The following is a 25,294-nucleotide window of genomic DNA, read 5'->3' as shown; positions in this document are numbered from 1 at the left end:
GAGGGAGGGGGTGATGATGATGATGAGGAGGGGTTGTGGGTTGAGGGGGGGGGTGTAAAGTCCATCCTTCTGTGTGAGCAGAGGACGTGCTCTGAAATTCAAACAAGTTCCCTCGGTTCTTTTGTTGCACGCACGAACTAAGGCAGCATTGTTCGCGGTTTGGCGTGGACAACTCCCTCCTCTTGCCTGACCAGGTTGCGAAGTGAGCCTCGCAGTTGGGTGGTAATGAATTTGCTGCAGGCGCTTCGCTAACACGCTTTGACAAACGGAACGCATTTACCGGTTTCCAGACAGAGGGGAAATGATTTGCTACATGCAATTCCCAAACTAAGTCTAGAATGGGGTCAATAATGAAAAGAAAGGGGAGAAACACACTTTTAAACTTCACTCAGAATCTTTTGATTCAATCTCGGTGTACAGCACAGGCCCATACTAAGACTTATAAATCCACCTTGGTCCCAGTTGCCTAATAAGAGGTAGGCTAATCTCATAACACACACACCGCCCCTCCCAAATTGGACACACACACACACACACACGTACGCACGTATACACAGCTTGGAGAGAGAGTGAAAGGAAAAGAAAGATGAGAGATTTTTTTTTTAAACCACAAAAAAAAGTTAGAATGAAGTGACCCACTTGTCAGTAGCCTACAAGTAGCCTGTGTCTTTATATAATTCTGTTGGTGAAGACGTACTTTTTTCTTTTTCCTTTTCTTTCTTTTTTTGGGGGGGGGGGGGGGGGGGATATATTATACTGTTCGATATTTCCCAGTAAAACTAGTTAAAAGGCTTTCCTCCTGCCAGAACACCATTTCTTCCAGGCAAACGCCTCGGGCTTCCCGCTCTGTTATTTCCACCGGCCACAATTTCCACGTAGCCAATTTTTCATTTCTTTTAGCAAATCATCATGTGACCGAAACACGGAAAATGCAAAAAAAAAAAAAAAAGGATGCAAAAAAAAAAAAAGCTTTGGGCGGGGGGGTGGGGTGGGCGCCAAGCATCCTCTCTCATTTACCCCCCTTACCCCAGCCCCATCCCTTGCCTAATTGCAGGCGTATCCATTAGATTCAACCGGATTCACGTTTTAGTTTAACAGCGAGGGCACGTTCAATGACGTAGACAAGCATATCAGCTACGTGCAGCCATATTTAAATACATCAAGGCAATTAGCGCATCAAAATATGCAAATCCCTCTTACTACATAGTCCGCCCGGCCGCAGTCGGAGTATTTCCCCTCAGCCTGTTCTTGGTGCTTTGCCGTATTGAAAGCCAACATAGCTTTGTTTTGTCTTCCAAAGAAGCTTCCCTAATGTGAGCAGGACAGAATTAAAGGGAAACATGAAGAGAAGGAGAACCCAGGCTCCTGCGTGGAAAACCGCCCATGCGTAATGAGACGACCCGCTCCGCCATTCTCAATTCTCCGACGCCGTTGGCTCTGGTGTGCGTATTATTTTTAATATTGATGCATATTCAGAGGGTAGATTTGCATTACACACTTCTTGCTTGCTGTTTATTGCGACGCATTTCCTCATGTTTAGATCTGTGCAGAGCTCCTGTGCACCCTCGTAGCGACGATTTCCTTTATTTTTCAAATGCAGTAATCAAATTATTTGACTAATGCTGGCTTATATTAAGCCGACAACGAAGATAGCGACGACACTGTGTGCTTAAGAATTAAATAAAACACTGGATCTTAATGTAAATCGGCGATGTCTTTTGAATACGTAAATGCAGCATGCATGAACAAAGAGCTCTCTGGTGGGCAAACAATGGGCACTCAGCATAGGTGATAGCTTAGAGGTGATACTGATACGACTGTCTCAGAGCAAGAAAATGACAGTGTCGAAAAGTAATAACTAAAAAGTCTGCTGTCCCGTTTGTGAGGAAAAAAAAAACAGTGACGCAGCGCTGACATTTAGGTTGCAATTGCTCAGCCTGTCTCCTTAGTGTCCGTGCACGCGCACAGAGATGATGCCAGGGACGAGAGCGCGAATGCAAGTGCTCTTGGAGAAAAATATCCACAAACATGATCACATGTTTATATGAAACCAAGTACAAATGCTTTAAAACATCGCAGTTTTCACCTTTTTTCTCCTCTCTTTCCCTCTTTTTCTGATTCCTTGTGTTTCCGCACGGGTCTTAAATGAAAAATCTGACCACTTACCTCCAAGTTATCATAATCCAGCGCTGCTGTTGCTGTTGCTGCTGTTAATTTGTGTTTGGTTATAGGTCACTTTTCGATCAAGTTGCTAGGACGTTTTCCGGGAGGTCAAACTTTCTTCTAGCAGCCACAGCAGATGCAGCCCCTATGGCTACTCCCCTTGTCATTGAACCTTATTCTTAAATTGCTCGTGACTCAACACCAATGGTCAGGCTGGCTCACGTAAAGATATTCAAAGCCACAAGAGTCCGTTACCCCACCTATGCGTGGCTTCTAACTAGAAAGCAGCCTAACATTACTTGTTATAAAAAATATTAGAATATTTGGGGGTCCATTCATCATCCTTTGTTGCATCACATACGTATTCATCACCATCACCAAAAACCAAAATGTAACGCGTAGGCCTTTATCTTTGGAAATGATAAATAACTGAGCATATTGATTAGTGGTCAATTTTAAGAATGTTTAGTGTTCACTCTGGTGCTATAGCCTGAACAAAATGAACGATTCTTGCGGTAACAGTTGTGTTGTGATTTAATGATGACGATGTGAAGAAAGGTTTTTATAAAGGGTCTGGAAAGGAGGCTTTCTCTTTTTTAAACAAATGTAACCTTTTATTATTTTACTTGTTATCCTTTTAGTGTAACCAAAAAGGAAAAAAGAAAAAAAGAAATGGATCTGCGCAATTCGACAAAGCAAAAGAAAGAGCTTATGATGTTATACGTTTTAATTGGGAGACCACTACGTTTCTGGGCACGAACTTACATTTACACTTTCCAGTTCTGTAATCGGAGTTGGGGAGGAGATCAATTCGCTGTTCCGTCATCCTCATTTGAATTGTATATAGAAGAGACACCTTCATGGTGGATTCCCACTGTTCCTCATGGTAAAATCACTTGTTTGCGTGGATAATAAAGCCTTTATCTCGGGTCTTATCAGGACAACAGATTCCCAGCAAATGAGACAATGTGATTTCAAATAGGGGCACAGAAAATCGAAAGGCATGTCGTTTTTAGGAATAAAAAAAAATATTATTGAGAGATGAAGCAGTGTTTCGGTTCTCAACATGCTGAATTTAATCCTCGTTTAAAAGGGAGCAAAACAATAAGCGAAACCAGTTTGGATCAGATAACACTAACTGATCTTCGAAAAGACAAAAATAAATAAATAAACAAAATAAAATAAAAATATTGCCTATTTTCCAATTTGAGGCCAGGGTAGACATCAGCCTACGATGCAGTTTGTAAGAGGACCCGGGGCGCTTTGTCTGGCACATGAAAACGGTATTCAGAAACTGGCGTAATGAAACACCTCCAAGGTAAAGAACCAGCCAAGCTATTTTTAAACTGAATACCTGAAACTGTAAAAGTGCGAGGTCTCTCTTGCAGCTGTGTTCAAAAATAAAAACTTTTTTTCTCTTATAGTAACAAGAAAAACTGTATTATTATTATTATTATTATTATTATTATTTTTATTATTATTATGATGATGTCACAGTTGTTGGGTTTTTTTTTCTTTTCTTTGCAACACAGTACACATTATCATTGTTTTCACAATCGGATATTAAGCAGTAATTGTTAGAATTAAATGATAATAAATAGTGTATTATGTATTTACACTTACCTCAAAGAAAAATGGATGAAGCAGCTGGTGGAGTACACGGGACCATTCAGGGTCTGGTCTACAGCTTCTTTTGGAGAAAGACGGTGAGGAAGATCCAGGTTGTGAGGGCATCGACTAAACAGCTAAACGGTGACATCTAGTGGTGATTTCTAGTTTGAGTACTCACGGTGAACGAGTGGGCAGCCTACACGGGTGAACGAGTACCTGTTCCTACCAACGCCACACTGAACTTGCGCAATCCAACGTCATGCGTGCAATTTAATGTACATTCATGATCTTAAAATAAGCCTGATGCTGGAAGCACACATGCCCTCAGAACTCTTTCACTTTTAATGTTACAAAAGCAGCAACTGAAGCCCTAACTGGGCTTTAAGCTAAGAATGTATTTTAGATATTGTTTTTCCCCACCATGTAAGTGTACACGTGCTGTCTTGATTTTGATTTATTTATTTTAATTTATTCACCCTGAAGGCGCTGATTTTTTACAATTCGTTTTTTTTCCTTTTCTCATTTCTATAGTTTTTTTTTTTTCTCAAAAAAGATTCAGGATTGTTGCATCAGGCTGGCCTTTGAAAAACTGTGAAAACTGTTGTCACAGTATATTATTTTTGATAGATAATTCGTTATGTTTGGTTTGCAGTGACCTTGCAAACCTTCTTTCACACGTTACTGGTAGAAAACTCTTCAAAATCACTTCAGTGTGTCTGGTATTAATGTAATGGCGAAAGAAAATGTGAACATTTAGACAGTTTAGGAAACAGTGTCAATAAAGATGCTGTAAACATTAAAACTGTTACTTGCCAGCATCTGCACACTCCTGCTCCAGTCTGCACAAGTGAAGCAGTCAGTACAATACATCGGAGCATTAGCCTCATTGTTATATATAATTTTAAAAGAGTAACTCGCTTACTTTTAGATCGTGAATAATTTGTTTAAAGCATATTTAAAGCGATGCATGTAGACATGTTACTGATGTAGCAATTACTTGTGAAATAAAACAATATCCAAAACGTGTTGAATCTGTTTCTTCGATTTGCCACCTTTAAATACGTGCAATTAATAGATGACGTGTGACAAGTTTTTGTATCATTTCTTGTTACGTATTAAAGAAAAAAAAAGCGTATTTCTCAGCGAAAAAAAACGACTGCCAAATTGTAGACTACAAACCGAGTAGGGAGGAAAAACGGTAGAAAAGCAAACGAAACCTAAATGCAATTAGTTCCTCGATAATTCTGAAACCATCCTACAGGTAGGCCTATGTTCACAGCAACCCACTGCAACGCTTCTCTTCCTGGAAAATATATTTATTCATATCGATTCACAATTTTTCTGCATGTGCTAAGTAAATAAATAAATAACGCTAACGTTAAGAAGCGATAACTTCCTGTTAATATTCACTTCAAGGAACAATGACTTCAGATCATCAAGAAACGATAGAAAAGGGGCCTTTAGAAAATATAGACGGTAGACATATATTACATATAAAACGCTATAAAAAGGATTTCTTTGGAATTACAAAATGTTCGAAATCTCGCGATGGATTTATTTTTTATTTTTGTAAAACTGTAATTCGTGTGTTTTTTCTGTGTGTGTGTGTGTGTCTGTCTATATGGGTATTCACTAATGTTATTACATTTCCATTCGAAAAAAGTGATTCTTTCAGGTAAGCTATGCGGACCTGTACTGCCTGCAGAAAAATGCATGAACAGTCAGGAAAATTTCTTCCTTTTTTGCGTTTTGATAACCACACAACTCAATAATTGTTACAACAAAGTTAAGCTATATTTTGGGGGTCAGTCATTGCGAAATAACTGTTATAAGAAAAGCTGAAAAAATAAAGACTTTAATGGATTTTATAGAATAAGCTGTCCACTCTTTCTTTGATTCACACTTCTGAGTTGTTTTGGTTTTTTTTCCACTTTTTTTTATTGAAGAAAAAGCGAGTAGGACAGGAGTAGGCCTAAACCTTTACCTTGTTTCTTGTCGTGTGGGAGCATGCGACTGTGATTGCATTGTTTAGGATCTATGTGCTCTCATGTTCAAATGTAGTTTGATTTACTACTCAGAAAGATGATGCCACTGTAATTGTGAGGCCAACTGTTAAAAAAACTGTTTAAATATTAAACAAATGTTGTTGCTGTTGCTTTTTTACAATTATTATTTATTTGTCATTATAAATATAAAAATGCGTCTATTGAAAAAAAATGTGGATGTCAAATTATCTGCAAGTGAAGTTGCTATGGCACCATGTCCCTTCTTCATTTCCTCATGGAAGCTCTTTGTGTTGATATGTTTTTTGAGTCTGCATGGTATGAAAGCAATCACTGTATGGGATGCATGTAGAAACAAGTCAAACACAATGAAATCACACCAAGTCACATCAGGATAACTAAGAAAGCCAGTAACTTTACTGAAATCTCTGCAAAATACAAATAGCCTTTCCCTCCTGCAGAGGAGACTTTTATTTCATCCCCATACGTTTTCACTACATACAGCTGAATCAAGTCCCTTGAGTTACAGAGATGTGATTTTAATTTAATACCATCTTAGTCTCAAGTGGCGACAAAGGCCAGCTTATGCCGCTGAAAGCCGCTCCTGCATTCCAAAAAACCTTAGTTACAAACGTCCGCCCCCATCATCAGGTTTATACAAGCTACATTGAAACTACAGACTGACTTTTTAAGTATTTTAACATATTACTCTTTTTTTTTAAATTTCAGCTTTTGAGTACAACTTAAATAAACCACAAACACAGAGGAGCAACAAAGAATCCCGTAGCATGTGAATGTTGGGACCTTAAGCAATTGTTATTACACATGGCTGTACAGGTGAATGGTCTCCCCTTTGCACGTTAAGTGACTTATCAAAAAATCAGCTGAGGTACTGCTTGGGTCAATTTTGAGGTACCAACATTTAGTCTGATATAGTAATGACAAAGAACAACTGATCAACAGATGAAGAAAAAAATTGGCTTCAAATTGAACAAACGTAGAAAGAAGAAGAAGAAAAAAAACACATCAAAGATATAAAGACAAGCTTTCTCCATGTCTTTGGTTAAAAATACTGTCAAAACTATAGCACTCTAATTAACTGTCAGGACATGTTGGCATTATTTTATTCAGCGAGCAAGCAGTGTGTAATGTTGATTGATGAAGTGAAAAACAAGTATAGCTTTCACACGGGCCTGAATGATTCCGAGTTAAGTAACAAATTGTAAATAGAAAATGCGTTTTTCCTTTTCTTTTTGTTTTTTTTTCCCATGTAACCTTTTTCGATACGCTGCACAGGGAGACAAATGAACAAGAAAACAGGTAAATTAATACGATTCCTATGGACAATGCAGTTTGATGGCTAAAGCTACAATAACTAACTGAAAGTGAAATGTGAAAACAGTTGTGAATTTAAGCAGAATCTTTTATTATCTTGTTTCAATGCTTGCAAAAAAAAAAAAAAAAAACAACCCATAAATGAATGTGAAAATAAAAGCTGACTTTACAACACAGAAATGCCACTGGCTTTGGTTTCTCCACACTTATGCTGCCTGAAACATCATGTTTATTTTTTTCCCAACCTTTTTTTTTCTATTGAAGTTTTAAAAAAAAAGAAGAAGAAAAACACTGTTATAGAGGCTCTGCCCCATTTGACTACACAGACTGTATACAGTAACAACCTAGTGATCCTGCATGAAATATGCACATAGAAATATCATAACACTTAAGTGACAGCAGATACGGGTGTGGGAGGCGGAGAGATATGTGGCTAGTTTCATTGTTTAAAAAAGAGAAAATCAAAGCTATTCATCAAGAATAAACAATTGTGCTTCTCCCATACCAGCATGATCAGTTTGTTCTTTTTTGTGTCTTACGCTGAACTGTCTGTGACAGTGTGGTAAAGGATGTGGAACCCTGTTTTCGAGACTGGAGCGACACAGAATTAAATTAGGTTTGAAAACAAGAGTACTTAATCACGATGCATAAATCGCATTACGTTAATGCGATTCAAAGGAAGATTTTACAGTTTGCGTCTGAGCGACATCTCGAACACAAGGTAGACTGGGTCGAAAATTGAAGGTGGTATTCAAAATCGATGAGGTCAAATCTATGTTTTATGACTGCGATTATTAAATTATAATAATTTGGACTCCTAACGAAATATCCGGATGCATAAAAATGTATTCGGAGACTCCGGCTTTGTCATATTTCCTCATCAGTGTGACAATCGTGTACGTTACGTGTCAACATTTATTTCTGTGTGGTCTCCAGATTCAGCCTCGTGACATTTTCCACTAGAAATTAGGTTTTTCAGCATTCAGGCTTCAACCCTGGCAATGCTTTCCAGCTGGTTTTTAAGGTTAGTCTAAACACCCCGCCCAAACAGCCCTGTTCAGAGTTAAAATGAAACAAACCAGACAACATGTGCAACAGCACATAGAAACTTCACTAAGAAACCAACAAAAAAAATCATTATTATATATATTTATATATTAGAAAGCTATACACAAGCATGTTAATTTCACAGATTTTTTTTTAAAAGATTCTTAATATTACCATTATTATATATAATAAGAAATACACGTTTAAAAACAAACCTCTACAAAGATTAAACAGTTCAGCAAAGCATTGGATCTCAGTCTGTTTTTCATGGCTTGGGGGCTTGAAGCCCTGTCATTTCCCCTCTGGGTGAACTATCCATCTCTTATTGGCAAAGCTATCAAAAAACACATTCTGGCTTATAGAAACTACAAAAAGCCACAAAAATGCTTTGCATTTTATTCCTTTCATATGAAAATATAAGCAAGTGTATTGTACAATTGTTTTTTTCTCTTTTTTTGTTTATCAATACTGAATAGTTAATACTAGATCCAGAGATTTTCTTGATTACGCCGACATAGCTCTTAGATCAAAGAGTGGTCCTCACTCCGTTCTTTAAGGGGAGCACGAAAACGATCAAGGGTTCCACACATCTAGCATCGGGTTTTCTCGTTTACCTGTACAATCCTTCAAATGTTGCATAATAGCTTTTTCATTTAGTGAGTAAATAAATCTTGTAATGTCTGGCGACTTTTGACCCCAGGCCCTTTTACCCCCTTGACCCGCTATTTACATAAATACGTTGAACCTGCAACATGACATCATCTAATGTTAACACACATTTTTGCAAGGTAAAACTGCAGAGAAGGTCTATAGCAATGAAACTGATACTGTACACATGTATTGTTTGTCCAACTCAAGTGCTAAGGTGTTTTTCACTGGACACAACCACGCTCATCTTGTTTTTTTTTGTTGTTTTTTTGTTGTTTTTTTGTCTCTATTCACTGATATAGCACTGGGGCAAATTGTAAGTACGTTTTATGAAACAGAGTACCTGACCTTTTTTTTTGTATTTGTTGATATGCACATCTGTAGACACGTGTTACACGTGTTAAGATATATGCATACATGATTCTTTTTTTTTTCCACAATACAATTTATGCATAGTTCCCCAACAAAAATACCCCCAGATCCCATCCCAAACAACAACTACCCTCCCAAGCCCCCATTACAACACCCAACTGCTTTATATAATGTCAATATGTATAACACGCACACGCACACTCAGCAAAATCAAAACAAGGAACAAAAAATAAGGAAAAGAAATTACAAACAGATTTTTGGAAAGGGTTGTCCCTTTGCTTTCCTTCTGCAATAAAGAGAAAAAAGGAGAGAGGCCATGGGGTTGGGCGGTGAGTGACTCATGAGATCGAGCGCGAGGAGGAAGAGGAGGGAGCTGACTGTGGGGCATCGTAATGCTGCATTGTCGGGAGCTCGGGGCAACTTGGGGCACTGCAGAGGAGTGGACAGTGCAATCATGTCGCCCATCCTTCTGACAGGCGTACCCGTTTGATGGAGGGGCTCTCACGCTCATCCAGGGCGGGTCGGGCCAGTCCCAGAGGTGAGTGGAACTCATTCCTGTGCTCATCGCGGTCGCTGCCCTCATGGGAGCTGCTACAACTGCTCAGGCTATCAACAGGGGAGCGTCCCGAGTCCTGGCGGGACGAGGGGTTCTGGGGAGGTGGCACCCCGCCACCGTAGCCCCCCGGTGTGCTGCTGGTGCGATCTCTAGGAGGAGAAACAGGTTCGGACTTGATGTGGAGGCTTTGAGCAGAGGGCAGGGACAGATTTGAACCCTGACATAAGTGAGAGCTAGAACAATTTCTGTTGGAAGGAAAGGAAACGCAAAGGGGTTACAGAGTTACAGAGCAAGAAACAAAGTGATTTTAAAAGTCAGCTCGTCACACGCAAACATACACACATGCTGGCATGCATATATACACACTCGTGAAAAAAAAAGTGAGGTGTCACTTGTGTTCGATCTTGCAAGTGAGGATTGAGAACAGTAAAGTAGATTTATGAGTGTGGCATTTCAAAAAATAAAAAATCTCTGGGAGTAATTCATGTGTTACTTCATGCACTTCCCAACAACACCTCAGAGTAAGCTCTGTGCACTCACCCTAGCTGGCCCAGCGCTGAATGCTGCATGTTCTGAAGGTGTTGCTGTTGCCACCCACTCATTGAACCAAGGTGTAGAGAGCTGCCACTGTTGAAGCCAGACAGGGAGGACAGGTCTGTGCTATTCAGGGAGTACTCTGTGTGCAAACACATATGAAAAAGAAGAGGAAGATTCATATTATAGTTTGTTCAATGAAGTGAAAAAAAAAAGACAAAGTTGGAGCTCTGGTAAATCCTGCTGTGACATGAATGCGTTCAAGTCACTGGGTGGGACAATATCACCCTCTGCTGTTAGATTGCTGTATAACACCCATTTGCACACAGAAAAGAAAAGAAAAGCTTGGTATACACAATATAGAGTTTTAAAATAAATTTGGATTTGATGGGTCATTTTGCGTGTAATGCAAAATTATACAAACTGCACAAAATAACTCTATGTTTACAGACACACTGGGCAACGTACCGGTACCATAAGAAGTAGAAATGGCAGATGGGTAACCGCCCATGCCTTGTCCTGGTAGAGTAGGAGTTGCTACTGATACCACTGGGGTGGCCAGTGACTGAGCAGACTGAGAGTTGTTTATTCTCTGGTTCTGTGGCAGAGGAAGAGAAGACAGAGAGAAAAAAGGGAAAGATGGGAGAGGCTTGAGAACATAAAATCTACTTCCAGACAAAACAAACAAAAAAAGTAATAAACCAAGAAAGTTTTTTTTTCTTTCTTTCATTTCTTTCTTTCACTCAACAGATGCTGAAAGAATGAATGTGATGCCAACTTCTGGAGAAATTAATCACTTGACATGCGGCAAGGCTGAACCCTGCCAACCCTATCATTTACCACCCTTTTTCCGAGGGCCTACTGTCGCTATAGTAACACCGCCGGTTTCCACGGCAACGCGGGGTAGCAAAGGCAAAGGAAAGGCACTTTAGTGAGGCAGAGGGGAGGGTTTGTCAGAAAATCATGGAGGTTTGATGCAACATGAAAGTGTACTCTTTTGTTGCCTTTCATTTCTACACTCTGAGCGGTCCTGTGAGTTGCACATGTGCAACACACAATTCTCCATGCAGGTGAAAAAATATGAGGAAGAAAGGGAGGAATGGATACACACACACACACACACAAATAAAAAGGCCAGGTTGCTTTTACTCTGGCACACCACTGGATGGCACCATGTGCCCTCAAAAAACATCGCACGAGGCGACACTGAGGCCTTCAGCGGAGTCAGCAGCAATAAAGGTGAAAGTTTCTCTGCAGTCACGATGGGTTTTCTTAGAAAAAAAAATCTTGCAGTAATAAGCCCTTTAGTCAAAGCAAAACTGGATTCAAATTAAGAGGTTAGTATCAGGGGACTGCATCGCTCTAGGATCTAAAAGGCCCATTATGCTTCTTAGAGGGTTTTTTTTTTTTTTACTGGAAAACTCGACAGCTTCAGAATGTTTCGACTGTTTCAGGGTTGTTGTTGTTTTCTTTTGTTTTTAATCTCTGATTTTGAGTTGCAGTCTGACTTACCAATAGCAGATCGACATCCTCAGACTGATGGCATTGAAAGGGGAGGGTAATACATTCAAATTAGTGAGTGTAGGTGAGCACACAGAAGTGGTGGTGGCTAGGCGTGGATCTAGGGATGGAGCTGCATTGGAATTGAGCCAACGGAAGCAGAGCTAATGTGAAAAGAGGATGCTAACAGCTATTGTAACTCTACTAACGTAACACACTCATTTATAGGAGGGAAGAAAAAGAAATAAGGGGGACCTTTGGAAGAAGCATCAACATACGCAAACAGACACAGCAGAAGTGATACACTATAACTGCCAGAATATCAGCCTTGGGCCAAAAGTACATTTTAAAGAAAGGCTTTGGTTTAACAAGCTGCCAAGACTAATCAGAGAAACGTGTACCTTAAGTCACACTTATCACAAGCATAACCTCATCAACCCAAGTCTGATATGATAGGATGAAAGCAGCAGAGAGGACATGAAAGGAAATAAACAATAACAGCCAAACCTGACAGGATACCCCCCCACCCCTAGAAAGGTAGCAGGATATGCGGGAGGGAAAGTGGATGAGGAAAGGAAGCAGGTTGAGAGAGGGATGCAACCGCTACTCACAATGGACGGCATGTTGTTCTTGGCACCAGGGGGGATGAGCACACGTAGGTCAGGTTTGCGGTTGTTCATGCCCAGGTTCATGGGTGGGGGAGACTTAGTCTGCATGTTCTTGTTCATGCCACCTGGAGAAACCAGCAGACCAGGCGAATTGCGGTGGTTCCCATATCCATTTCCTAAGAGAGAGCACAGGAAAAAGGCAGAGAAACATTTAATACACCAGTGTTCTCCTTTGGTATTTCTAGGAAGGCGCACTTACATGTTATTAAACCTGTGTCAAAAGTTTAATGAATCTCAAAACTCCTGCTGTCCGTGACGGTGTGACCTAATTATGAACTACAGGAATCCATTTTCACCTTGTACTCCCTTTCAGTGTTTCTGCCTCATCTTCACTTCCTGTGGTAGGAAATTTATTAGCGCACCGTCCTGAAGAGAAGACTTGTAAATGGTGCTTCATGGAAGCGGTGCACACTGCTGGCGGAGCAGATGTGCAGTTTTCGTCTTCATTACCAGTTTTTAGTGCCCACACGACAGCACCTCACCCTAAAACTCTGCTACCGTCACTGAAGGCTATATTGTTCCCGTTTCAGCCAGCGAATCTTGCCGAAACATCTAATTTTGGGTAGCGAGACCACAGAGGGATTGGGTAAATCGTAGTTAAACACAGTTTTGAGGCTCTTCTAGACAAAAGTCGTGCCTTTCTCTTGTCACTAGACCTGGATTCCTCTAAGCATGGAAGGTCAAGCATACAGCACCAGTTTCTCCCTCAAAAAATAAAAAAAAAGAAGAAGAAGGGTAGTCCTAGCAACATCATTAAAAAATTGAAAGTGGAGACTTATTGCAAGCAACATGGTCTTTGTTTCTAACCCAATCCCACAGACTGCTTTTTTCCCCCTTCCATTCCTTCCCTCTTCCTAGGGGTAGAACACAGGGCACTGTGTGGACGTTCCCACTTGAAAGACGGGCAGGAATTATACGTTAGACATAAATGAATTTCCTAATCATATACTCCAGGGGAAAATGAGTCACAGATGTCTTCCTGGGCAATTTCCCCTGCTGATCTTTGTTTAATTTGAGAGCGAGGTTTTTGTTGTTTTGAAATGAAAAGTCTCAAAAGCTCAATTTGAACAATCTGAAGAGTAAACGACCGCTAGCAGTGAGAGAAAATGAGGCCGCCTGACAGAAAACGAGAAAAACAGTGTTGTGTTACTATTGCCGCTGATGTGTGTGCCGACGCGTGATGCCTGATATTAGCGCAGACTTTGTGTGTCACTATACGTTTTGCTCTATGCAATGTTTCACGCTATATATGACTTGAGGCTCTGTGAGAAACGTTGCTTCTGCACGAGCCACGCGTATATGGATGCACATGTGTGTTTTGTATTGGACCCTCTTAGTTCCAATGTCAGTCTCACATTAGCAAAGAGGCAGCTGCCTCTTCAGTTTTCCCGCTCTCTCATTCTCATGGCTGGCCCTTTGTGAGATCGAGTGGGTGCATGTGGAGACAGATGAATGAGATCTCACACACACATAACACACACCCTCCCAGCACACATACACATACTTTAGTAAATAACCCAGCAGGAAGTACATCACTGTTTCTGTACAGATGAATCAAAAAGACAGTGAGCAATGGAGAGACATTAATACACACTTTGGTCAAGATGACACGGACTTCATCTTGGTGACAGTCACTCAGACATCTGTGTATTGCTACCCTGTGGAGATGGCTGCAGTCCAGTCAATTATATGCTGGATGACTTTAATCATGAGTGGCACAGGCCAGTCCTTTAGCACTTCAAAAGTAGAATCACAAGCCAATTAAGCTAATGAAGCGAGAACTGTGACTCAAATCGGTCTATTCTGCAGCGTGATCAACCTGATTTTAGGGCGCACGCATTCAAAAGAGACAGATGATAACCAGAGTTCATTTCCACTCTCCTCCTCTATTACTATTTTGCGCAGTCGAAGTGCGGCGCAGGCTGGCGTCAACTGTTTAGAGGAAGTACCAAAATTAAACACGGCCCAGCAGGGAGTCTTTTTGGCTGTTGCGTTAAACTCGATATAGGGAGAACAATATCTGATCTCAGATTCAGATAAATAGGGTTTTTTTTTTTGCTATTGCTGAGTTGTGTGTGTGTGTGTGTGTGTGCGTGTGTGTGTGTGTGTGTGGTTGGGGGGGGGATAGCTAAGGTCAGAGCTGAATGATTACAATCTGGCTCCATGGTTAGCTAGGGCACTTCAAGATACATGTGTTAGACAAGACTCCCCCCCCATCCACCCCCCCATCAGAGTGTTCTCTCTGTGTTTTTCCATCTTACACACACACAAAGCGCACACACAAAGGAGAGGTGTGGTTAAACTCATGTAGATTTTACTGTTACTGAACAAATTTCTGATGTCCTGTTGTGGTCTAACAGGCGCACTCCATTCTATTCCCCATACACACACTCTTCCGTTGCGGTTTGGCCAAACGTGCATTCAACCCTGAATTCTCCAACTGAACAAAGGTGTCACACTTGTTCAGTTGGTGTAGGATGCTGTCAAAACTGAAGCAGACACTCATCAGCTTGACCTTTTGTCAGTTACTATATGTGAGCGTGTGTGTGTGTTCCCTTTTTTTTTTAAAAAACTTGAATGAATGCGATCAGAGATGTCCTCAAGATGTACCTTCTATGCAACTCATTTAAAGGAGGAATCGAGGCACGAGCAGAGTGAGAGGTGAGAGGTGAGAGGAGATTCTTGTTAATTCCTCGCTGTGCTTTGGTGAGAAGCGTGTGGACAGATGACACTTGCTTAATTGCGCGCATTCAGGTGGAAAGGTTTTCACAAGCCGAGGCCTCCATCCGGACTTCTTTCCTGAGTGCTCTTTTTTTCTTTCAACTCACGTTCTGTCTCTCATCATGCAAATTGACAGATCAAAACATATACTTAGATGTAGGCATAAAAACTTTCCATAGGAAAGCTATGATGACTCAGCCCTTCAGTAACATGTCCTATTTACACTGGACTAGAATCACCAGGGGAACTTTTGTGATTTGAATATACCCCCACATCTGGGTTTCATGTGGCTGATTTGCAGATCTGTTTCAGTTGAATATACAGGCATAATCCACTGGATTATGTACAGATATGACTCAACGCAGCATATCTTTGTGCAATGAGAGAAACAGACGAGGTATTTATTTTATTTCTTTCATAGAAGCACAAAAGAAGTTGTGTGTTTCTGTGTGTCTTAAGGCTCCTCTTATGTTACTTAGGGCACATGACTGATGACACATACACGGGGCAGACGGCCACTTGTACAATCATCTTATCAAAACTTACACTGGGGAGAAGAGGAGTGTTAAAACAGTCCTCGAGGTGCCACAGTGGCTGTGCCACTTCATACTGATGATTTTAGAGGAACATCATTAAAATGGCTGACCGAGTTCGCAGAACACTTCCATCTGTGTTCCCCCCTCTGTTTCTCCTTTGCACACATGCTTCCACCATTGGTGGATATTCATCACTGTGCCCCCCCCGCGCTCCACCTCAGATGAGATTTAAGAGAGCACTGAATGGAATCTTTCAGCTCCCACATGACTCTCTCTCCACGTTGTGTTTTTCGCCGCTGCTGAGCGACGCGCAGCGCTCACAGAGTGCCTCTGTTCCTTCAGCGCAGTGACACAAAGGCTACTTTTGAAGGATGCACTGCGAAACGCAGTCAATGGAACACACGCCACAACAAATGGGCCTGTTGTGCGCGCGTATGTGTTTGTGTGTGCGATGACTGTCCAGACAGAGAAACCAGGCACTGACCCCTTGTGATAGAGCCTCAGGGGCCAGACAAGGCTGCCCAGCTGTGACCCACTGACGCCCCCAATTCTCTCTTTTTTACACTCTGCACCGTACGCTGAAGTCGTAAAAATTCAACCCTTTAAAAGGGAGTCTCTTTGTTATAAACGCGGGCCTCACATGTCCTCAGGGACAAACCCATGTACAAACAGAAGTTAACACATAAGATGCTTTACACGTGTTTCCCAAATGTGTGTTGCTGAGCTACCGGCAGGATCATTATCCCACCGTGAGACTCTCTAAACACTGAATTAATTTGGTTCTAGACAGAAATCCGAGAGGTGACAGAAACAACAAGACAAATTTGTATGTGTACATTAAAGAACCTAGCAATATCTCTGTTATATCTGCTGCCTCAGGATATAATGCCATTTTACTTCTCTTCCCCCCACTTGCTCTACCATTTTATAGATGAACACAGGCAGGATGTGTCACAGCCCAGGCACTGAGCAAACATTCCCAGATGAACTCCACGACCACTAACTTCAACACATCATGGACAAAATCTCCACTTGGGTTTGGGTTAGTGTTAGTCATGCATTTTATGGCCCCAAGTGGGTGAGTGGGTGCCATGTATGTGTGTGAGTGGGTGTATGTGTGTGTGCATGTTAGCAGACATCTGTGTGTGAGAAGAGGAGGGCTTTCTTACCAGCACTGGTGCCTGCGCCAGTGGTAAGGTCGGCACCCATGAGGCCACCTGTAAGATGAAATAGAGAGCGCAGCAAAACGAGAGAAACCCATTAGAGGATAGACACCCACACTGGCTCCACTGCACCTTCTGTCTCTCGCTCGGTTTAATCACAATGTGCTGCGTGTGTGTGTGTGCGCGCGTGTCAGGCCGTCATATGTGCACTGACACCAGAAGCGGCACAGCTTCTCACTTCAACTCGAACACGCTTAGCAACTGGACACTACGAGCGGATGCATTAAGCTGCCGTCCAAGAAAAATGACACATTATTATTTTTAAGGCATAAGAGGTGGATGAGTGGGAGGGTCCAGAGCGTGTGCGGTTTGGCATGGATGCTGCAAGCGCCAAAACTCATATTTAGTTTGCGCTGGCATTTCTAGCATCCAGTTGTAATGACAGGGTGAGGGTGTGGGCAGCAGCCTTCAGACCAAAGGGACAAAAAAAGGACTTTGGACAACAATAACAAACCAACAGGCCCAATTTGCTTATGTCACCAGCAACTCGTGCCTATATATAAGGCCAGACGTCCTGTGTGTACAACAGAACACTAAATCAGCAGGCCTGTGGTTTGGGATTTTATATTGCATTAAATCATCAGCTCACTTTGAACAGAATACTGAGCAGGCAATATGTGAATATATGTGGGAGGGGAAGACTTAGGATTCATTAACTGCCTTTAGGTGGAAAATTGTGGGTAGCTGTCATAAAATAAATTGCACATTTCTATGCGCGCCTCTATTAACATGACAGACAGGTACACACAGTTGAGAAGATAGACAGATGGGATAACAGCATGTACATGGGTGCATGAGTGCGTGTGAGACCCTACCTGTATTACCTGCACTGGGGGGTCTGTGTGTAACTCCAGGAGACATGCTGTTTCTCTGTAGGCCGTGGTGTGCCAGTGGCAACAGATTGTGGTTGCCTAAGGATCCACCGGGATGGCTGTAAATGAGATTGTTCTGGTTGCTAACAGGAATGGACACGGGCATGTCGTAGTTCGATGGGGGCACGGCCTGCTGAGAAGATAGAGAGACATAAACATGGGTGTGATTAGACTACAGATTGCAATGATTCTGATGCTTGAATTGTTATAAAACAAGGTTTTCGAAGTATGAGACAAACAGAAAGAAAGAGAGAGGAAAAAAGCATGACAGGTCAGAAGTAGTCCAGGAACACAAAGAAACTTAAAGAGTGAAGTTCAATAGGACAAATGGACAGATGAACTGTACAGAACTCCTTACAGCAAAGAATAAAAATACAAGATAGCAGAGTTGGGCAAAAGCAGCATTGCATGGAAGACAAAAGGAAAACTCCTTTCAGAGTTACTCAAATTGCCTCAGTGATTATATAAATGGACTGGCGGTACTTTTTCATTTCACTGTGATCGAGTTACTTTGGAGGCTACTAATGTCTTTACACAGGAGTCAAGTGCTGGCCCTGACATCTTGTAACATTTGCCATTGTAAAGTCAAAAGGCTGACCAAAGGAAATATTATGCTGAAGTCATTACAGTCATACATAAAAAAATGGAAGGCTGTGGTTCACAGGGAACAAAGCCAATCGTTTTCCACTGTCCCAGTGCTTAAGATAATTCAGTCTATCTTCACCTCACTAACAAGCCTGCAGAATATCTTGCAAAAGTAAAACGGCACAAGAGAACACAACGGGGGATCACTTATTTTCAGATCATATGGAGCTTATGTAAAGTGTTTTAAGTGAAGCACTCAGATCAGTCAATAGTCTCACCAGGAACATGAGAAGCCTACGGCATCTAGTTTGTCATTTTTATTGTGTCACTTGGCATAAGGGTTTAACCTTGGGAGTGCCCTGGAAGTGGTTGATCCTGCATTGTTAGTTTTAGGAAGTAGAAAATAGCGCCCTAAATTACTGCCATGTGTCTCAGAGCCATGGAGGGAGTGCATCAGGGAGATCATCAGCCTGGCTCATGTGGAAGTGGGCGATGTGCCTCAGCTTCTTTAATTTTCTCCCCTCTGCTAATGTTCTGTTAGCAGGCCAAATATTATTTCAATGTACAAAGATGATTACTCTAACCATATTTCATTATGGGCCTCTCCACGTTTTGCTTTGACTACGACTTTGCACGGGAGTGGCTAGCCAAAACCTATATATGCTATTTCTTTTTTTTGAGGGTCTGTCTCTGGTTCTGTTTTATTTATTCCCACCCACCCTATTATTTCTTCCATCTCTGACTTTTTGCTGGACTTTTTTGACCTAATTGGTCCCGGTGAACTATTATTTAAAAATGTGTGAGCTGTCGTCGTACATGCACATTTCTGCATGTGTACACACACACACACACACACATACACTCCACTGCTGGGTGTAAGGGCCCCGTTTCTGAGCTGTCCTTTAACTGGTGCCATCCTTCCTGTTTTCACTCATCTTCCTCCTTTGCCTCTCCCCGCAGTCCCCTCAACAGTCCCCTGCAATCCAGAGGCTCAGTGCTTGGCAGCCACTCTGACCACACACTGAACTGCCACTTGTTGTTTGCAGAACCCCACCCCCTCCATCTCCCCCACCACCACTCAACCCCACCCATTCTCTGATCCCAAACACACCCCACCTCACCCCGACACACCACCCCAGCTCACCAACCACTGCCTTGCTTCTAACCACATCTCCTCCCTACTCCACGCGGCTCAGACACTACTCTTCTTCTCTGAGAGATCTACCGTGGAATTATCTCTTTGCTCCGTATGGCCGAAGCGCTAACCATTCTATAATGTGCTCTCTGAATGAGTGGCAAGCTCAGTTTACATAGAAAGAAGGCCTCAATTTTGTGGTTTCTGGCAACTAGCTATAGGTTAAAGTCTTCTGTAAAGTTGACACTACATAATATAAATCCAGCAGATAACACATCTAAGCATATACAAAGTTACAAAGGCGTTTGCCTGAGGAGAGATAAGCAAGTTTTTTGAGTTAGGAAGATGTGCTTATTAAGAGTGTTCGAATGCCTGCAGCTGTTTCACTGCCAACACTGTCTGTCCCTGTTGTTGCAGGTCACAGACCACTGGGTTTTGGTGCAGGAAAAGGAAAAGCGCATGCACACCACACCTCTCCTGAGAGCCAGGCAAGGCATTATGGGTAGAGCGGGTTCAAGGTGGGAACCGGGTGAGGTTAAAATTTGTCATAAAAGAAACTATGCTGTTAAATCAGCAAACGTGCCTACTAGTTATGGTTGCAGACATGTCAAATTAAAGGACCATTCCTCTACTGTAAACAGGAAAATTCAAAGATCTGTAATTTTGCAGAGTGCAATTTTACCCCGATCTTACTCTCACTCTCACTTTGTGTAATTAGTCTGCTTCCAAACAATGGTGGTTAGCTGGGTTAGCGCAACAGTTACTTGCCAGTCAGCATTTTGCCAGCCTGCTGAGTATAACCCAGTACTTACAGGTATCTTATGAGTTTTAATCATGTGATCAAACTCTTCGTTAATCTGTTTGTATTTCTCCTCAGTGCGTGGGGTGAGGATGAGAGCGGACTCGAGCTCCGGGCTCTCGCCACCTTTGTTCTCCTTCTTGCTCAATGCCTGCCAGGTCCCACAACCACAGAGAAGGATGGAGGGGAGACACACACATGAAGGGACGGAGAGATGGACGGTAGGAACAGATGACGATGACAGGGATGAAGCAACAGAAAGCATGTGGGGGGGGAGAGAGGAAAGAAAAGGTGAGAAGAAGGCTCTGGGTTTAACAAGAAGTACTTACACACAGTCTCTGTCTGCTGATCATCAGATCAATGTCCTCGTTTATTTTCCTGTACTTGTCCTCAGACTCGGGGCTGTGGCCAACCGAGTCATCTGCGTCGGGATCTGGGCTGTCACAGCCGTTTAGGCCCTTCTTTCTCAATGTCTGCAAACAGAGCAGTTGCACAACATAGTTGAAGGGCTTTGGGGTAGGGAAGAGAAACCCAGGTGAACAGCTTCAGAGGGACATAATGGTAATGAAGTGTGAGGAGGTTCATTTTCGAATGCAAGTCCGATTAAAGGACATCTTGAAAAAAAAAGAAACACTTTGGAAAAGTTCTTAAACTGATGTGGTTTTATATCAAATTAAAAAACAAAGAACAAATCTGGCTTACTGCGTAGGGTAATGAGATCTTTGCTACAAATTATCTTAATTTTTTAAAAAAGCTTTTAACAAAAAAAACTGCTCACGGTATGAACTCTAACAAGATGGTATGGGGTGAGGACACACGGCCTATTTTTATGAACAAGTAAACATGCCGCTAAACACAGAAAAAAAAGGCACAAATGATTCAATCACATTCAATAACAAGACATAACAGAATGACAAATCGAGGGGGGACCTTAAAACCTCATAATTGCACAGAAAAAAGAACAGTCATAAAAGTAAAACATATTTTACAACCATAATTATCAGCGGGCCGTGAAATAGAATTAAAATACAGCTGAGGTGCACAAGTTTACGAGTGTGGTGTATGTGCTATTAAATGTGGCAGTTTCTGTTCTGGCCACCTGATGGCCACCTGCCCCCATTAGAGTGGACAGAAAATAGCACGCTGAAAGAAGAAGAAGGGGAAAAAAGCGCACACACACTCTCCACTCGATCACCACTCCCTCTCACTGGAGGAGAGAGACAGACAAAGAGAGCATTGGAATAAATAAGAAAACGAGAGGTGGTGGTGGTGGTTGGCGCGGGGGGGCTGTATCTGTAGCTGTCTCTGTCCTTTTTTAGATATTGTTGACAACCTTAACAACAGGGATAAGTTTCAGAGTGCATTACTGTGTGTGATAGCACGAGGGTATGTTTGCTTGAGCAAGTGGGCATGTAACGATAGGTGCTGTGTTCATTTGCCTCGCAAAAGTGAGAGAGACAAAGACCGAGCGGCAGAGAAGAAAAGTACAGTAGCTGACAGTTAGAGAGATCTCATCAAAGACACCACCTCCTCCTCCTCCTCCTTCTCTCCACCACACGCCCCCCCTCACTCCCCCTTGCCTCTCTCCTCCTGGCTTTAATAAAGGGAGATTAGTCTACAGGAGGAATATCACGGGCCTGCTCCTGTCTGTGCAGTCATCGCTTCACACTGCGCTCTCCTACTTTCATCTGAAGCTCCATATCAGACAGACGTAATTAAATTTACTTTAGCACACCTTGTATTTGATGCTGATCAAGTGTGTGAGAGTGTGCGCTTCTCTGTATATGTTGTATAGTGTGTGTGTGTGTGGGTGGGGAAAGAGGGGAATGAGTCTGTGTTTGTGTGTGTGTGTGCATGTGTGGGTGTGTGAGAGTGGGTGTTAGAGTCAAGAAAAAAGAAAGAGCGACTGAGCAGGAGAAAGGAGGAAGATAGATGCTAAGATAAGTTAATCTCGGTGAACTTCTTCCTCTCATTTGTTTGTCTCTGTCAGTACTCACTCACAGAAGAGATACGAGTGCTAGCTACTCCATCACAACCAGCAGCAGAAGTGACAAGGAGCGATCTGCCTGCTTAGAAAACAAATAAAAATCCAGTCATCTCTCATGTCAGCACAACAAAGGCCTGTTTTGAGTGTGGTTTTAGTGAACTTAGAGGGCTTCTTTTGTGTGTTGTGTGATAACTGTTTGATTCCTGAGGCGTCTCGTGGCGAGGCAGCTACTGTAAGTGTGTCAACATTTGCTGGCTCTCCTTTTTCTCTCTCTGAATCCTCACTTGGCCCCTGGAGTGGAAATCTGGAATTCTGAATTTGAAAGCATCTCTCACATCTTTGACAGTCTTCAGGAAATCACACCAAACAAATCACGCTAGGCGATGCAGGAGATCTGACTTCCAATAGACCTACAGTGAATCAGGCACTCTTGCTCTATCTGAGGAGGATGAGTCAAGAGAACAAAAGGGGCACAGAGGTTTAGCATGCTGTCTTTTTTGGCAAAGGCGTGAGATGTAAAACTTTGCTATTTCTTTTGCGTAGTTTCAATCTGGCCTTGGCGATGTATCATATCGAACTGACAAGAGCTGAACCACTGGCCTTTTTCTGCTCACATGAGAATGCATGCAAGGAAAAAAAACCAACAAACAAAAAAAAAAGAAGAAAAAACAAAACAACTTTTCTTCCTACTTGCATAGATTTCCACCTACTGCCACCAGCACATGAGTCCATGAGAGAGTTACTTCCATTCTTGGAAGAATAGCTGTGGAGCATTGCTGGGAGAGGAGAACGGGGGCCGAGTTAAAGGTGACACCCATATGGGGTAATTGAGCTGGCGGTGTAGCAGTAGTTGGGCAATAGTTGCTCTGTGTGTTTATGGAGGTGCATTTAGCCAGGGTGTGAGTATTGCATGACTGACCCAGGCTTAGCTTTCCAGCAGGCCTCGGTTTATTTAGGGTGCAGTACAAAGATGTTATGCCATTCATCTCAGTTATGCCCACCTGTTTAAAGGCATCACACCTGTTGCCAAAGGCCTAGCATACAACCCAGCAACCAATCAGAACTGCTGAAGAGCTCATGTAGCCTTAGAAGGACTTCTCCCTCTTGAGCCTTCCACCTCACCATCCCGCTGCCCTACTTTTAAGCCATCCTATGTGTTTTACCCTCCTCTAATAGCCCATTGCTTTATCTGCTCCTTGAATATGCCACTGAGTGCTGCTCCAAACTTTCAGTCTGTTATACAGTAACATCACCATTATATAAGGCACATCCAAGACTTATATTTCAAAATAATGGGGAGAATAATGATCAGTGAAAAAAAGGGTTGCTGTTGTAATATTGAGAGAAACAGGAGTACAGGAATGAAGACTTGGCATGAAAATAGAGTCTTTAGGGAATACGGTAATAGGATGAGGATTAAACAAAAACACTTTGGTGCAGTTCACTCGTGGCAATAATTTTATGCACAAAGAATTCCCCCACATTCTCATGCCTAAATTAAAATTATTCAATATTCTAAGTAACTTCATTTTCTTTCTGCATTCTTAAAAAAGAAGCTAATCTTTTGACTGCTGGCATAAACGAGCATTATTTAAGTTTATAGCGTTTTTATTACCCCGGTTTGCAATGACTGACATTTTTTTCACATTAAATATTACCCTCTGCTGCCGTGTTGTGAATCACAAGAAAAAAAATGGCCAAACGGGGACACCAGATTATGAAGAGAAAGTGTGAGAGGAAGGAGGTTAGAAGACAGCAAAACGCTACGACGATGTAAAGAGTCACGCAGAATGCTATAGAGAGTTCGTGCTGTAAATGTGAGAAAGAGGAAGGTGGGAAAAAAAAGTATGGCGAGGAGCAAAGACAGCAAAAAAGCTGTGTCTTCTTGCTTGGCTCTGTGTTTCTCTCTCTGGCCCCTTTGGAGGCTTGCTCCTAATTAAACTCCTTCTTCATGATGCTCCCTCATGACTTGACTCACAGGGCCTGTGTGAGGCAGGCACAGCATAGACAAGGTGTCCTACATACTTGAGACGCCCGTCTCATTGGTACCCTTCAGTTTTTACACCCTCAGCTAAGCTGGCCTAGACTGGGGCTGGTGTAAGAGGAACGTCAGGACGGCGCTGTAAAAACCTAACGGAGGTAACCTGAGCTGAGACCGAGGCCGGCTTGAGCTACAAAGAAACTGATTCACATTCTAACACTCTTGCCGTTCCCTAATGTTTTAATTGCAGGAAAACGCTTGCTCTATATTCACTTCATAGGTTGGGGGTGTGAGCGATAACTTCATTTAGCTCTTGAGAAAAACAGTGGAGAGTATTTGGGTGTGAATCCCGGGTGGCCCCAGGGAGTCTGCTAGGGACAGCTGACGCCTGCCCAGAGCTCCTGCCATACCAGGATCCGTCTGCTCGGCATTCTGCCACCCTGCTCACCCTCTCTATCCCTCAATCCGTCTTTCTGCCCCCATATTTCTGTCTCAGTCTGTTGCTCAGTCTGTCTCTGTCTCACCACCTCTGCGCTAGTCCCCTAATTTTCTGCAAAACCACCACATCTCGACAGAAGCTCAGTCAAACACTGTTGACTTGACGGGTACATCTTTATTTCTGATAGACTCTGGGCAGTTGAGGATTTGTGTTTGGAAAGAGCTCCATTGTTGACCATTTTCCCTCTGTAGTTATGCTGGCAGTGGCTGAAGGCTACGACACATTCAATATTGTGTTTATAGCTATTGGCGACGGTCAGGTCGGCGAATGTTCCTCAGTGTCTTCAACCCAATAACAGGGAGCATCGGCGCAAAGGCGCTCCACCAAACAGCCAGTGTATTACAGGCCATTTATATCTCTGTCAACACTGTGTGATCTTCAGCGCACATGGACTACGGTAAGCTAAACCCAGAAAGAAAATAATATATAATAGCGGGAATGTTTCCCACCATAAATGGACCCAGTTTATGGGGTTTGTGGCATATTTCAGCAGTGGGTGGGAAACAAGTCGGTGATAGA

The 25,294-nt window shown here is 42.4% G+C and overlaps 1 protein-coding gene and 1 long non-coding RNA gene across 9 annotated transcripts in view; one reads left to right on the top strand and one right to left on the bottom strand.

The window, feature by feature from the left end:
* The first annotated feature begins 1,202 nt into the window (after positions 1 to 1,202).
* LOC134638528 (uncharacterized) lies at positions 1,203 to 7,246 on the top strand. Its single transcript, XR_010095263.1, has 2 exons — positions 1,203 to 1,442; positions 3,794 to 7,246. It is a non-coding gene; the product is annotated as an uncharacterized LOC134638528 (long non-coding RNA).
* Positions 6,173 to 25,294, bottom strand: part of mef2cb (myocyte enhancer factor 2cb) — a 59,891-nt gene continuing 40,769 nt past the window's right edge. The window contains exons 4-11 of one of the 8 annotated variants that reach the window (XM_063489223.1): positions 20,638 to 20,781; positions 17,733 to 17,919; positions 16,864 to 16,911; positions 12,381 to 12,553; positions 11,782 to 11,805; positions 10,738 to 10,867; positions 10,276 to 10,411; positions 6,173 to 9,980 (exon numbers count right to left, since the gene is read on the bottom strand). In XM_063489223.1, the coding sequence (XP_063345293.1) occupies positions 9,632 to 9,980; positions 10,276 to 10,411; positions 10,738 to 10,867; positions 11,782 to 11,805; positions 12,381 to 12,553; positions 16,864 to 16,911; positions 17,733 to 17,919; positions 20,638 to 20,781 (1,191 nt within the window). In that variant the 3' untranslated portion in view covers positions 6,173 to 9,631. Of the gene's footprint in view, positions 9,981 to 10,275; positions 10,412 to 10,737; positions 10,868 to 11,781; positions 11,806 to 12,380; positions 12,554 to 16,863; positions 16,912 to 17,732; positions 17,923 to 20,637; positions 20,782 to 25,294 lie in introns of all 8 variants that reach the window. The other 7 variants (XM_063489225.1, XM_063489222.1, XM_063489224.1 and 4 more) reach the window with 7 other exon arrangements.

Source organism: Pelmatolapia mariae, linkage group LG12 (genome assembly GCF_036321145.2).
Source record: "Pelmatolapia mariae isolate MD_Pm_ZW linkage group LG12, Pm_UMD_F_2, whole genome shotgun sequence".
Taxonomy (NCBI): domain Eukaryota; kingdom Metazoa; phylum Chordata; class Actinopteri; order Cichliformes; family Cichlidae; genus Pelmatolapia; species Pelmatolapia mariae.
Note: the sequence above shows the minus strand (reverse complement) of the source record. Positions and strands in the feature narration are given on the sequence as shown.